The sequence below is a fragment of the Oncorhynchus tshawytscha genome, linkage group LG26 (assembly GCF_018296145.1).
Source record: "Oncorhynchus tshawytscha isolate Ot180627B linkage group LG26, Otsh_v2.0, whole genome shotgun sequence".
NCBI lineage: Eukaryota > Metazoa > Chordata > Actinopteri > Salmoniformes > Salmonidae > Oncorhynchus > Oncorhynchus tshawytscha.
Window position 1 is genome coordinate 31,762,146 of NC_056454.1, and position 13,262 is coordinate 31,775,407.

The window sequence follows — 13,262 nt, forward strand, 5'->3', positions numbered from 1 at the left end:
AAACAGTTTTCTGTGTGTATCAAGAATGGTCCACCACTCAATGGACTTCCAGCAACACAATATTAGGAAGGTGTTCATAATGTTTTGTATTAAGTGTGTATAGTTCGATATAACTGTTGTACATTCAGGAAAATAACCCTGAGTGTTTCACAATATGAGATGTGAACAATAGACAGTGTTCCTATGACAGATGGATTGTGTCATAGACTAGACAGGTCAAACAGAATGAGACTTTTAAAGAGTTTAAAAGTCTCATTTTTACCTTGAGGGGTGCAACAACTGTGTGATATAATCTCAAAACAAAACATTCTCTCTGAAAGATAAAGGATGTACTTTCGTAATGTGATAATTCCTATGTTCTTTGTTTAGTTTAGACCATTGAGGTGGGTAGAGAAGCAGCCAGTTAACATTCACGAGGCCCCCCTTACAAGGGCCGAGCAAGCCCCCCCCAGATTACTTCCTGTAATCCTACACATGGGGAGACAGAACATTTTGTATCAGAACGAGTTTTATAACTAATCTCATGCTATAAAAAAATCCCATGAGGTTGATAGAACATGTTTCCGTTTTAAAGCTAATTTCATATTATTATAAACATTTTGCTAGTGGCAGCATCATCGTACGAATGCGAAACGTTGGGAGATGTAAATCAACATAAAAGCGGAGCCTTACTTTCAAATGACACAAACGCTATTGTTACCTGGCTGAGAGAGAAAGAGATAGTTAGGAAGAGTCTTCCACAGCCATTACAAAATTATACATTTTGTAGCTACTTAGCCTGCTATCTGAGTTGGTCATATTCTTGTTATTATCATATCGAATAATGCCTAAGTTAAATTTCTGTTTTGAAAATGGCATCCACCAGCAATTTTGACCACATTTTCAAAGGATAAGATTATAGTTTTCCGTGTCTTAAATCACCGCAATATGTTTTGAAAGTGTTCTCAAAACAAATGTATGTGTTATTCTCGCTTTGCTTCTTATGTACATTATTACATAAAACAATGTATCCCACTGGTTGTTACATGAATTGAGTGCCGGGAGATTTACAATGTTGACGATATTGGGGTATTTCCAATTTTGAGTCGTCACCATATAATGGACCAATCACGTTTCCGAGATAACGACACGTGCTTATGTGCGCGGCGAAGCATCTCTGAAATTGAATTCATCAATTGATCTGCAAGATAGAGTACAGCGAGGACCAGATACGTGCCTTTTAATTCCATTTTTTCATAACAGTTAGAAGTTAATTTTTGGCTATTTAAACGGAGTAGGACATTTGTAAACCACCGATGAAGGATTTGAGCTGCCAACAATGTTTTGCTAGCCAGCAATTACAGACCGCCTCCTTGCTGTATTTTGAGGAGGCGTAGCTAGCGAAGTTAACGTTATGTCACAGATTGGAGGTTTGGTTATGTCAGCCAACTAACGTTAGGCACATGGGAATTACGGTGCTGTAATATAGAATCTGTATATATAGGTTGACAAAATGGGAAGTCTCCATACGAGCTATTTTGACGTTAGTCACCAGCTCGGTGCATGTTCTATTCGGATCTCGCGGAATAAGGCCTACTAGTTCTTCTCTTGGAAAACAACACGGGTCTTTCACAATGGGACAGGTAAAAGAGTCTGACGTATTTTTCTGATGAGTAAGGAGTGTTTTTGTCCTAATATCAGTTAAGTTGTCAACACTTCTAGCTAGCTATACGAGTCCGAGACGAAAATGGAGACGGGAATCCAAGCTCACCAGTTTGTCCACGCGGTATCCAGCCCTAGAGCAGCGGGTATATCCACTGAAATGCTCGAGGTGGCAGCGGAAGCAACCCGGGCAGGTGACTACGACCTTGCCGCGGAAATCTATAGCTCTCAGCTGGTGGACCTCCAACATCCAGACCGGGGTATCTGTTTGCTCAAAGCTGACGCTCTTGCCCAGGCCGGGCGAATAGCGGAGGCGCTTGACTCGTACTGCACCGCGGCCAACATTGGCAAACTTCGGCCGGACGAATTGCAGCTTTTGGTTGTAAACATAGCACGGACTCTTCGCGAGAAGGAGCTAAACATTCATGGGAAAGCAACGAGTTGTCATAAAAGTGGGAATGGAGACGATGGTGTCGATGCCGATACAGAGGCATTTGAGGACGAACCCCTGGACTTGTTTTCGTGCCGTCTTTGTAGGTGTTTACTGTCAGAACCAACCACCATGGAGTGCGGCCATACGTTTTGCAAACATTGTTTAGAAAAAGAAACTGTCAAAGACTGCATACAATGCAAACATAAACTGAACAAAGACGTACAGATCCTACCCATTGGGCTTAGAGTAAATGTCATCCTCAGTAGTTTGTTGGATAAATGGTTCGACTCTGAAAGTAAAGCCAGGAGGCATTGGATAGAAGGTGAGGTCTCTCAGAAGAAGCACGACTACACAGATGCTTTGGAGAAGTACAACAAAGCCTTAGAACTGGGTAAGATAATGTCACATTTACAGTTGGGATAAGCAATTTTCGGATTCTTATGTTTATCAACAGATTATGTATTTTATGTAACCCTTTTACCGATTTAAAACCCGATAGATCTGGTAGACCAGATGACCTACTTTTCACTATTTCACATCGTGTCGCCGATAGGGGGCGACACTGCACTGCATCTTTCGAAGCAATTATTTCATAAACCAGGTAGTCCCCACTCCCCGATTACCTAACCCACATTTCTACTCTGACTCTGAGTCTCATACCCCATGGATTGATATAATATTAATTGCATAGTGGTTGTGCTGTTACATTAAAATGGACTGAACTCCATTCAGTCTTTCCCCCACCATCTATCATTTTACCAACATGCTCCATGTGTTTCTTATTTAGGGAAGCCGCCAGGATTTACGTCGCTCCCTCCTCCTCCGCTCTACCTTTTGAAGCTCTACCTTTGAAACACCCGATCAGCCCTGAGCAGTTCACTCCCTATAGATATGGACAGGAGTTGTTTTCCCAACTGTGTGACCTGAGTTTGACCAAGAAAAACTCAGGCCCCTAATTAGTCCCTTAGAAAAAAAACTTTTGTCCTGACCCTTAATATAGAGAGAGCATTGAGTCACAGTCAGGAGTGAGGGTGAGCCAGCATCAGTGTGATTAAATCCTTTGGCGTTTCAGTGGAGGCTGGCCGCAAAGCAGCTCTGATCGACTCCATTCTCTCTGCTTTAATGGCAGCTACTGACCCGGTTGTGTAAATTGGGGCACAGCGGAGTCATGTCATCCAGAGATTAGCCAAAAATAGACAATCATTAATCAGAATGTTGACCTTATCGTATCTCCCCTCCCCACTAGCCAGAAGGGTGATACATGATATTGTAGGCCTAATTCCCAGCACAGATTGTGCATGGGAGATTACAGTGCAATATTCTAATTCAAGGAAAATGTTTTCTTCTGTTTGCACATGGTAAAAGCATTTGGTTGTTGTCTGACTCACTGTAGGATTGTCTGTGCATTTACATGCTGGCTGCCTGCCCAGTAGCAAATGTCATACTGTGATAAACATCCAAAGTACCTGTTTGAAAGGGTGTAAATTCAATTTTCTCATTCTGCTTGTTCTCTCTGTTGTGCAGCGCCATCTGTAGGTCGGCTACTGGGACAGCGTGCTGAGCTACACTTGGAGAGTAAGAACTACAGCCAGGCCATCCAGGATGCAGAGAGCCTGTGTAGACTCAACCCTCTATGGCCAAAGGTGAGAGAAATAGATATGTAACTCAATCTACCCAGCAGAGTATAGACCACTAGCTGTCCTCTGTATTTGTGGGCCTAAAATATTAATGTCTCTGTCTAGTTATTCACATTTGAGTCATTTAGCAGAGGCTCTTATCCAGAGCGACTTACAGGAGCAATTAGGGTTAAGTGCCTTACTCTTGGGCACATCGACATATTTTGTACTTAGTCGACTCTGGGATTCGAGCCAGCAACCTTTTTGTTACTGACACAACGCTCTTAACCGCTAGGCTACCTGCTGCGGTTATGTAATGAACACCCACTACCTCTCCACAGCCACAGGCTGACCCAGCTAACACCCAACACATTATACATGCTTAGGACTGTGTAGCTATGTATGTGTTAAAGTATGATTTGGAGGCTGCTGTGTGTTCACAGGTGAGATAGGATGCTACATGCTTGTGTGCATGTTAATATGCAAATTACCACTGCTGACAGACATGCAAAATAGAACAGAGAGAGCTGAAACCCAGGCACTGTGAATAGGGAAGAGCTTATGTTGACCTGGTTGAAGAGCTCCTGGATGTTATGACAATAATTACCAAGTTGGGGATTTAATTCCCATGTTTTGCCGTTTTTAAAAAGTTAACTTAAATTGTTTAGGAAGGTCATTAACAATATTCAGAGAGTGCCAATAGAGTAGTTCCTACTCTCTTTTGTGTGTCCCTACTCAAAATGTTTTTCCTCTCGCTGTGTTCTCTCAGGCCCACTACATCAAGGCCTCAGCCCTGAGTAAAGCCAACCGCAACGATGAGGCCTTAAAGGAGTACTTCATGTGTGTGGCACTGAAACCTGATTGGATGATGGTGAAGCTGGAAGCCCAGAAGGTAATACACAATTTTACCCCCCTTCAATTCAGCATTCCAGTTGAAGCTAGTTCAAAAATGTAAAAGGTTTCAAACTCTTTTGTCCATTTATTTCCATCACACAGGCCCAACCACAAACATAATGTCACAATAGTATAAAAAAAATCACAGTACAGTCAGTTGCTATGGTACTAATGCAGTATCACTATGTATGATATGACAGTGTAAATCTGTCTCTATGCTTACCAGACAGGATTAGTTTGGTTTTAAATCCTGCTCCACAATAGGTGATGACGCAATGCCCCCATTCCAGCTGTCTTAGCTGGGGAGCTATGCCAACCCTATCCCCTGCTGTCACTGTGGCCTGTTTTAGTATCTCCACTGCTGTTACATTCACTGCAATATGTACTGTCACTATGACAAGACCATCTGTTCAGTATGTAAGCCTTGTCCTTTATTTCCACTGTCACATATTCCCTTTACACTATGGATACTATTTCAAGTTCAAGTTTTTATTGGCACTTGCACAAGTACAATGAAACACCTTTCTTACAGAGAGAGCATTGAGGCAAGTCAGGAAGGAGAGCGAGCCAGCGTCAGAGGGTGATTAAGAGTTATAAGCTACTTATGAGTGCTATGACATTGTATGAGCGTACTTACTGACAGTGTGTTCTGTTTTTGTAGGTGCTTAGTGAGTTGTTCTCGTCAGTGTTTGAGAAGGATGGTCAGCCCACTCCCATACATCCTCTACAGGGTGGTCCCTCCACTCGCCTCCTTAAGCCCCCCGCCCTGTACGGCTCTCTAAACCCCTTCACCATGCCACAGAAGCCTGGCTGCTCCTCACAGGTCAGTACATACATGCATGCATACATGCATGCATACATACATACACATTTACACCCCCACACACCTATTTCTCCTAGTAACCCCTCTCCTTTTCCATTCTCCAGGACTTAGAGTTCAGAGTGAGTAAGAGTTCTTTGTGCGATGGTCCCTCAGACTCCTCCAAACATCCCCTGTCCCCCAGCAGTGAAGCTGAGAAGCCCTTGCTAGAAGATGCCAAGAGCCTGGCCAGTGTCCTGGCTGCCCAGCCTGCCCCCCCAGGCAGCCTCAAGAGGAGACACAGCGGGGACGGCATAGCCTTCAGCCCTCCCTCCAAACTTCTCAGACCAGATGAAGCCTGCTCCTCCTCTCACCTTCCTGCTGCTTACCTCTGGGGAAGGACGGTGTCCAAAGACCTGCTCGACAGTAGAGATATGGAGTGCTCCCTCTGTATGAGGTAACAGGACCATCAACCAACCACCACACAATTATATCTTTACGGTTAGCTACTCAGGATGTTTGATTTTCAGTCAATAGTGATAATTACCTCTACTGTTGTTGTGTTTCTTCCAGGCTGTTCTTTGAGCCTGTCTCCACCCCCTGTGGTCACACCTTCTGCCTCAAGTGTCTAGAGCGCTGTCTGGACCACAACCCCAACTGCCCTCTCTGCAAAGAGAACCTCTCTGAGGTGTGTGTATATACATACATACATACACACACACAGAGGAAGTAGCTGTGCTCTATATATGTATGGAAGGCTTAGGGCAGAGCTGGTGATTATGAAAAGGATGGCTGTAATTTCTGTCTTGTGTGATAGATGGTTTAGCGTGACAAAAACAAAGTTGGCACAAAGCCTTCTCTGACACAGGTATTAAACTAGGATATTGGACCAATGTAAAGAAAAATGCACAAAGACGTGGATGATCCAATCAAATGTAAATGTCCTATTCCGCTGTGTAATTCCAGTATCTGGCCACAAGAGGGTTCAACAAGACCCTGCTGATGGAGGAAGTGCTGCAGCGTTACCTGGGAGATGAGCTGGCAGAGAGGAAGAAGATCCACGAGGAGGAGATGAAGGAACTGGCAAAGTGAGTCACAGATTTGATCGTTTTACTTAGCCATTGACTTAATGATAAATGAATCCTTGTAGTCCTGCTTTTTATGCTAATCACTGACCAATCTCGTGTCCCTCCTTCCACCCTAGCTTGAACCAGGAAGTGCCGATCTTTGTGTGCACCATGGCCTTCCCCACCATCCCCTGTCCACTGCACATCTTCGAACCACGCTACCGCCTCATGATCCGCCGCTCCATGGAGACCGGTACCAAACAGTTTGGTATGTGCATCGCTGATGAGTTGAAGGGTTTTGCTGATTACGGCTGCATGCTGGAAGTCCGGGACGTCAAGTTTTTTCCTGATGGGAGGTCTGTGGTCGACACCATCGGTGTGTCCCGCTTCAAAGTACTGAACCACGGCCAGAGAGACGGATACAACACGGCAAAGATCGAGTACCTGGAGGATAAGAAGGTGTGTACTGGCAAACACTGTGAGGAAGGTCATGTATGTGGATACATAAAGTGCATTCTAGATATTTGTATCCTCACTTTTGTAAGTTTGGTGTGTGTGTGTATGCTAACTGTTTTATATTGTGTGTGGTCAGGTGGAGGGCCAGGAGTTTGTGGAGCTGCAGAAGCTTTATGTCTCTGTGTACGACCAGGCCAGCGGCTGGTTCACCTCCCTTAAAGACAACATGAAGAGCCAGATAATCAGCCACTTTGGACACCTACCCGGGAAGGACCCTGACCCACAGGTACGACACTAACCTAACCATCTCTCTCTCACACGTCGATCTTGGTGAGACTCATGTCATAGTGATTGAGTGTGTTGCTGTTATTAAGTTTACTTCCTCCCTCTCCCTCCAGGGTAATCCCAGTGGTCCAGCGTGGGCTTGGTGGCTGTTGGCTGTGCTGCCTCTTGACAACCGTGCCCAGCTCACCATCCTGGCCATGCCCTCCCTCAAGGACCGCCTCATTGCCATCCGCAGGGTCCTGATCTTCGTCACGCGCAAGAGACCCCGATGACCGCTCAGCCGCCACCACAACCGCGTAGACCATGCATGGTCATTCACTCATTCAGTAAACCCACTCAGCTTTCATATGAGGGAAATGCCTTTGACTCCTTTACAAATGGCGCTCTCTGAATCTGAAGAAGCCATTGGGTTGGATTGTAGGGGGTGGGATAAGGGAGGTCATTGTTTCTGGTTATCCATCCACCTATCAATGTCCAGTTCACCTGTCCTCTGTCACAATAACTCACTGGAATTATGGACTTCTGTCACGCTATCTCTCAACTTCTTATGTCCCCTCAAGGGAGAGAATAAGAGAGCACGAAATCAGACTGGTGACTGTCATGATGTGCCAGAACTGAACAGAACTGGGCCGACCAATTAACGGTGTTGCGTCCACAATGTTGTGACTTGGTGTACATTTCTATTTTAAGAAAAATAAAAAGACCTGACAAGTACCAAAAAATGTGTGACTGAAAAAGCCAATAGTAAATGTATTGTGTTGTCTTCAGTTTGGGTGTTATGTTTCTGTTTAACCCCTGCTGACTCTTGACTCATAAAACCCAGAGCGATAGAAACCTCCAAATGGAGTAGAAAGTGTACATATGAGAATGTGCTCCTGCTTAAATGGCCTCTTCATTTCTACATGACTGGGGAAATGGATGCAAAACCAGATGTTTAGCATCTAGCCCAGTCATATGTACAGTTTAAGTCTGAAGTTTACATACACCTTAGCCAAATACATTCAAACAAGTTTTTCACAATTCTTGACATTTTAATCCTAGTAAAAATTCCCTGTCTTAGGTCAGTTAGGATCACCACTTTATTTTAAGAATGAAATGTCAGAATAATAGATTTATTTCAGCTTGTATTTCTTTCATCACATTCCCAGTGGGTCAGAAGTTTACATACACTCAATTAGTATTTGGTAGCATTGCCTTAAACAATTTAAACTTGGGTCAAACGTTTTGGGTAGCCTTCCACAAGCTTCCCACAATAAGTTGGGTGAATTTTGACCCATTCCTCTTGACAGAGCTGGTGTAACTGAGTCAGGTTTTTAGGCCTCCTTGCCTGCACGCACACACTTTCAGTTCTGCCCACATTTTCTATGGGATTGAGGTCAGGGCTTTGATGGCCACTCCAGTACCTTGACTTTGTTGTCCTTAAGCCATTTTGCCACAACGTTGGAGGTATGCTTGGGGTCATTGTCCACATGGAAAACCCATTTGTGACCAAGCTTTACCTTCCTGACTGATGTCTTGATGTTGCTTCAATATATTCACAATTTTCCTCCCTCATGATGCTATGTATTTTGTGGCATGCACCAGTCCCACCTGCAGCAAAGCACCCCCACAACATGATGCTGCCACCCCTGTGTGTCACGGTTGGGATGGTGTTCGAGTTTGCGAGTCTCCCCCTTTTTCCTCCAAACATAACGATGGTCATTATGGCCAAACAGTTCTATTTTTGTTTCATCAGACCAGTGGACATTTCTCCAAAAAGTACGATATTTGTCCCCATGTGCAGTTGCAAACCGTAGTCTGGCTTTTTTATGACGGTTTTTGCTGAGTGGCCTTTCAGGTTATGTGGATATAGAGACTTTTGTGCCTGTTTTCCTCCAGCATCTTCACAAGGTCCTTTGCTGCTGTTCTGGGATTGATTTGCACTTTTCGCACCAAAGTATGTTCATCTCTAGGAGACAGAATGCGTCTCCTTCCTGAGCGGTATGACAGCTGCGTGGTTCCACGTCTTGGCTGATATCTTTTGATTTTCCCATGATGTCAAGCAAAGAGACACTGAGTTTGACGGTAGGCCTTGAAATACATCCACAGGTACACCTCCAATTGACTCAAATGATATCAATTAGCCTTTCAGAAGTTTCTAAAGCCATGATATTTTCTGGAATTTTCCAAGCTGTTTAAAGGCACAGTCAACTTGGTGTATGTAAACTTCTGATACAGTGAAATAATCTGTAAACAATTGTCCTAACCGACTTGCCAAGAGTATAGTTTGTTAACAAGAAATGTGTGGAGTGGTTGAAAAATGAGTTTTAATGACTCCAATCTAAGTGTATGTAAACTTCCGACTTCAACTGTATATGTCTCAATAAGTGGTAAAGTAATAATTGCGTATATCAAAGAAATGCTAAAGAGTCCTTAAATTGGTTTAAATGCAGATTTAAGAGATTTGGGGTTAAACTCAGACATTTTTGTAAACTGTCAGTAAAATAGAGACATGCATTTCTCCACTGTAATTTGACATGGTTTATGAACATACTTTTGTATGTATGTGGATCAAGCTATTTCAGGATTGTAGAGAGCAGCGCCGAGGTCTTGAGGTTGCAAGTGGAGGGACCACCCTGCAGAGGATGTATGGGAGTGGGCTAGCGAGGGTGTACAAAATCAAGCACACAGCCATGCAATATCCATAGATTATCTGTGACTTTCAACATGGCACCGTCATAGGATGCCACCTTTTTAACAAGTCAGTTCGTCAAATGTCTTCCCTGCTAGAGCTGCCCCATTCAACTGTAAGTGCTGTTAATGTGAAGTGGAAAAGTCTAGGAGCAACAACGGCTCAGCCGCGAAGTGGTAGGCTACACAAGCTCTCAGAACCAGACCGTTGAGTGTTGAAGCCGGTACAAATAGTCTGTCCTCGGTTGCAACATTCACTACCGAGTTCCAAACTGCCTCTGGAAGCAACGTCAGCACAATAACTGTTAGTCGGGAGCTGAATGAAATGGGTTTTCATGGCCGAGCAGCCGCACACAAGCCTAAGATCACCATGCGCAATGCCAAGCGTCGGCTGGAGTGGCATAAAGCTCGCCGCCATTGTAGTCTTGAGCAGTGGAAACACGTTCTCTGGTATGATGCTTCACCATCGCAGTCTGACGGACAAATCTGGATTCGGTGGATGCCAGGCAGAGAACACTACCTGCCCGACTGCAATGTTTGGTGGAGGAGGAATAATAGTCTGGGGCTGTTTTTCATGGTTCGGGCTAGTCCCCCTTAGTTCCAGTGGCAAAGGTAATCTTAACGCTACGACATATGACATTCTAGACCAGGGGTGGGCTACTCCAGTCCTCAGGGGCCTGATTGGTGCCACACTTTTTCTCCACCCCTAACAAACACAGAAGATTAATCAAATTGCATTATAAACTGAATATCATGATTAGGTGATTATTGGAGTCAGGTGTGTTAGCTGAGGCTAGGGCAAAATTGTGACACCAATCAGGCCGTTGAGGACTGGAGTAGCCCACCCCTGGTCTAGAATGTCATATGTTGTAGCGTTAAGATGACCTTTCACTGGAACTAAGGGGGATTAGCCCGAACCATGAAAAACAGCCCCAGACTATTATTCCTCTGTGCTTCTAACTTTGTGGCAACAGTTTGGGGAAGGCCCTTTCCTGTTTCAGCATGATAATGCCCCCGTGCACAAAGCGAGGTCCATATGGATTTTTTGTTGTTTTGAGATCAGTGATGAATAACTTGACTGGCCTGCACAGAGCCCTGACCTCAACCCCATCGAACATCTTTGGGATGAATTGGAAGTTGACTGCGAGCCAGGCCTAATCGCCCGACCTCACTAACACTCTTGTGCTGAATGGAAGCAAGTTCCCGCAGCAGTGTTCCAACATCTAGTACAAAGCCTTCCCGGAAGAGTGGAGGCTGTTTTAGCAGCAAAGGGGGGACCGACTCCATATTATGCCCATGATTTTGGAATGAGATGCTCGAGCAGGTGTCCACATACCTTTGGTCATATAGTGTATGATAGTTTAATGTAATCAAACTATGATAATCCAAATGATAGTCCAAAACAACGATAATGTACTGTATGTGTAGAATTACTTTGTTTCACCTTGATCTGTTTGAAACTTAACTCCTTTTTGGGTAGTGATATGACATGCTGTATTCCCCATGTATATTTGTAAAATGAGCTGCATCAATTTTGTATCTGGAATAATAAAAAACTCAAGTTCAGATATGTCTGAAATGTATTTTGTTTCTGATTGTTTTCCTTGAAGTGGTCAAAAAGATTGTCGGCATATCATTGTGATGTTATCTGAACAGGAAGCTGAACCAACTAAGCCACAGTAGAGATAATGGACTGAGAGCATGTTTTGCAGAGAAACACAGAGCACATTCCATGCAAATTACTCTCATTGAGGAAAACAAGTCTACTATAATATTTATTCAGATCTTTGTAGATTATCCCCAATTTTAGGACCTGTAGGTATAATTGTATTTTATATTACTTGATAAAATATTGAATTTGGCCTTTACTACTATTTTACACGTTGAATAACACTTTCATAAATGACAAAACAGACAAGTCAAATAAATGATAAGGAATAAGGTTTCGAAGTGTCTACTATATCTAGGAGATGTAAAGGTCAGGATATATATACACTGCTCAAAAAAAATAAAAGGGAACACTAGAAACACAATGTAACTCCAAGTCAATCACACTTCTGTGAAATCAAACACTTAGGAAGCAACACTGATTGACAATAAATGTCACATGCTGTTGTGCAAATGGAATAGACAACAGGTGGAAATTATAGGCAATTAGCAAGACACCCCCACTAAAGGAGTGGTTCTGCAGGTGGTGACCACAGACCACTTCTCAGTTCCTATGCTTCCTGGCTGATGTTTTGGTCACTTTTGAATGCTGGCGGTGCTTTCACTCTAGTGGTAGCATGAGACGGTGTCTACAACCCACACAAGTGGCTCAGGTAGTGCAGCTCATCCAGGATGGCACATCAATGCGAGCTGTGGCAAGAAGGTTTGCTGTGTCTGTCAGTGTAGTGTCCAGAGCATGGAGGCGCTACCAGGAGACAGGCCAGTACATCAGGAGACGTGGAGGAGGCCGTAGGAGGGCAATAACCCAGCAGCAGGACCGCTACCTCCGCCTTTGTGCAAGGAGGAGCAGGAGGAGCACTGCCAGAGCCCTGCAAAATGACCTCCAGCAGGCCACAAATGTGCATGTGTCTGCTCAAAAGGTCAGAAACAGACTCCATGAGGGTGGTATGAGGGCCCGACATCCACAGGTGGGGGTTGTGCTTACAGCCCAACACCGTGCAGGACGTTTGGCATTTGCCAGAGAACACCAAGATTGGCAAATTCGCCACTGGTGCCCTGTGCTCTTCACAGATGAAAGCAGGTTCACACAGAGCACGTGACAGACGTGACAGAGTCTGGAGATGCCATGGAGAACGTTCTGCTGCCTGCAACATACTCCAGCATGACCGGTTTGGTGGTGGGTCAGTCATTGTGTGGGGTGGCATTTCTTTGGGGGGCCGCATAGCCCTCCATGTGCTCGCCAGAGGTAGCCTGACTGCCATTAGGTACCGAGATGAGATCCTCAGACCCCTTGTGAGACCATATGCTGGTGCGGTTGGCCCTGGGTTCCTCCTAATGCAAGACAATGCTAGACCTCATGTGGCTGGAGTGTGTCAGCAGTTCCTGCAAGAGGAATGCATTGACGCTATGGACTGGCCCGCCCATTCCCCAGACCTGAATCCAATTGAGCACATCTGGGACATCATGTCTCGCTCCATCCACCAACGTCTCGTTGCACCACAGACTGTCCAGGAATTGGCGGATGCTTTAGTCCAGGTCTGGGAGGAGATCCCTCAGGAGACCAACCGCCACCTCATCAGGAGCATAACCTGGCATTGTAGGGAGGTCATACAGGCACGTGGAGGCCACACACACTATTGAGCCTCATTTTGACTTGTTTTAAGGACTTTACATCAAAGTTGGATCAGCCTGTAGTGTGGTTTTCCACTTTAATTTTGAGTGTGACTCCAAAT

The 13,262-nt window shown here is 44.6% G+C and overlaps 1 protein-coding gene across 1 annotated transcript; it reads left to right on the plus strand.

Annotated features, from left to right (window-relative positions):
- The first annotated feature begins 1,143 nt into the window (after window positions 1-1,143).
- Window positions 1,144-7,905, plus strand: LOC112234771 (LON peptidase N-terminal domain and RING finger protein 2-like). The gene is made up of 11 exons (XM_024403070.2): window positions 1,144-1,622; window positions 1,702-2,465; window positions 3,599-3,717; window positions 4,460-4,582; window positions 5,246-5,407; window positions 5,512-5,840; window positions 5,957-6,071; window positions 6,350-6,471; window positions 6,588-6,909; window positions 7,043-7,192; window positions 7,305-7,905. The coding sequence occupies exons 2-11, from the start codon at window positions 1,727-1,729 to the stop codon at window positions 7,461-7,463; spliced, it is 2,340 nt and encodes a 779-aa protein (XP_024258838.1). The 5' UTR covers window positions 1,144-1,622; window positions 1,702-1,726; the 3' UTR covers window positions 7,464-7,905.
- Window positions 7,906-13,262: the final 5,357 nt, after the last annotated feature.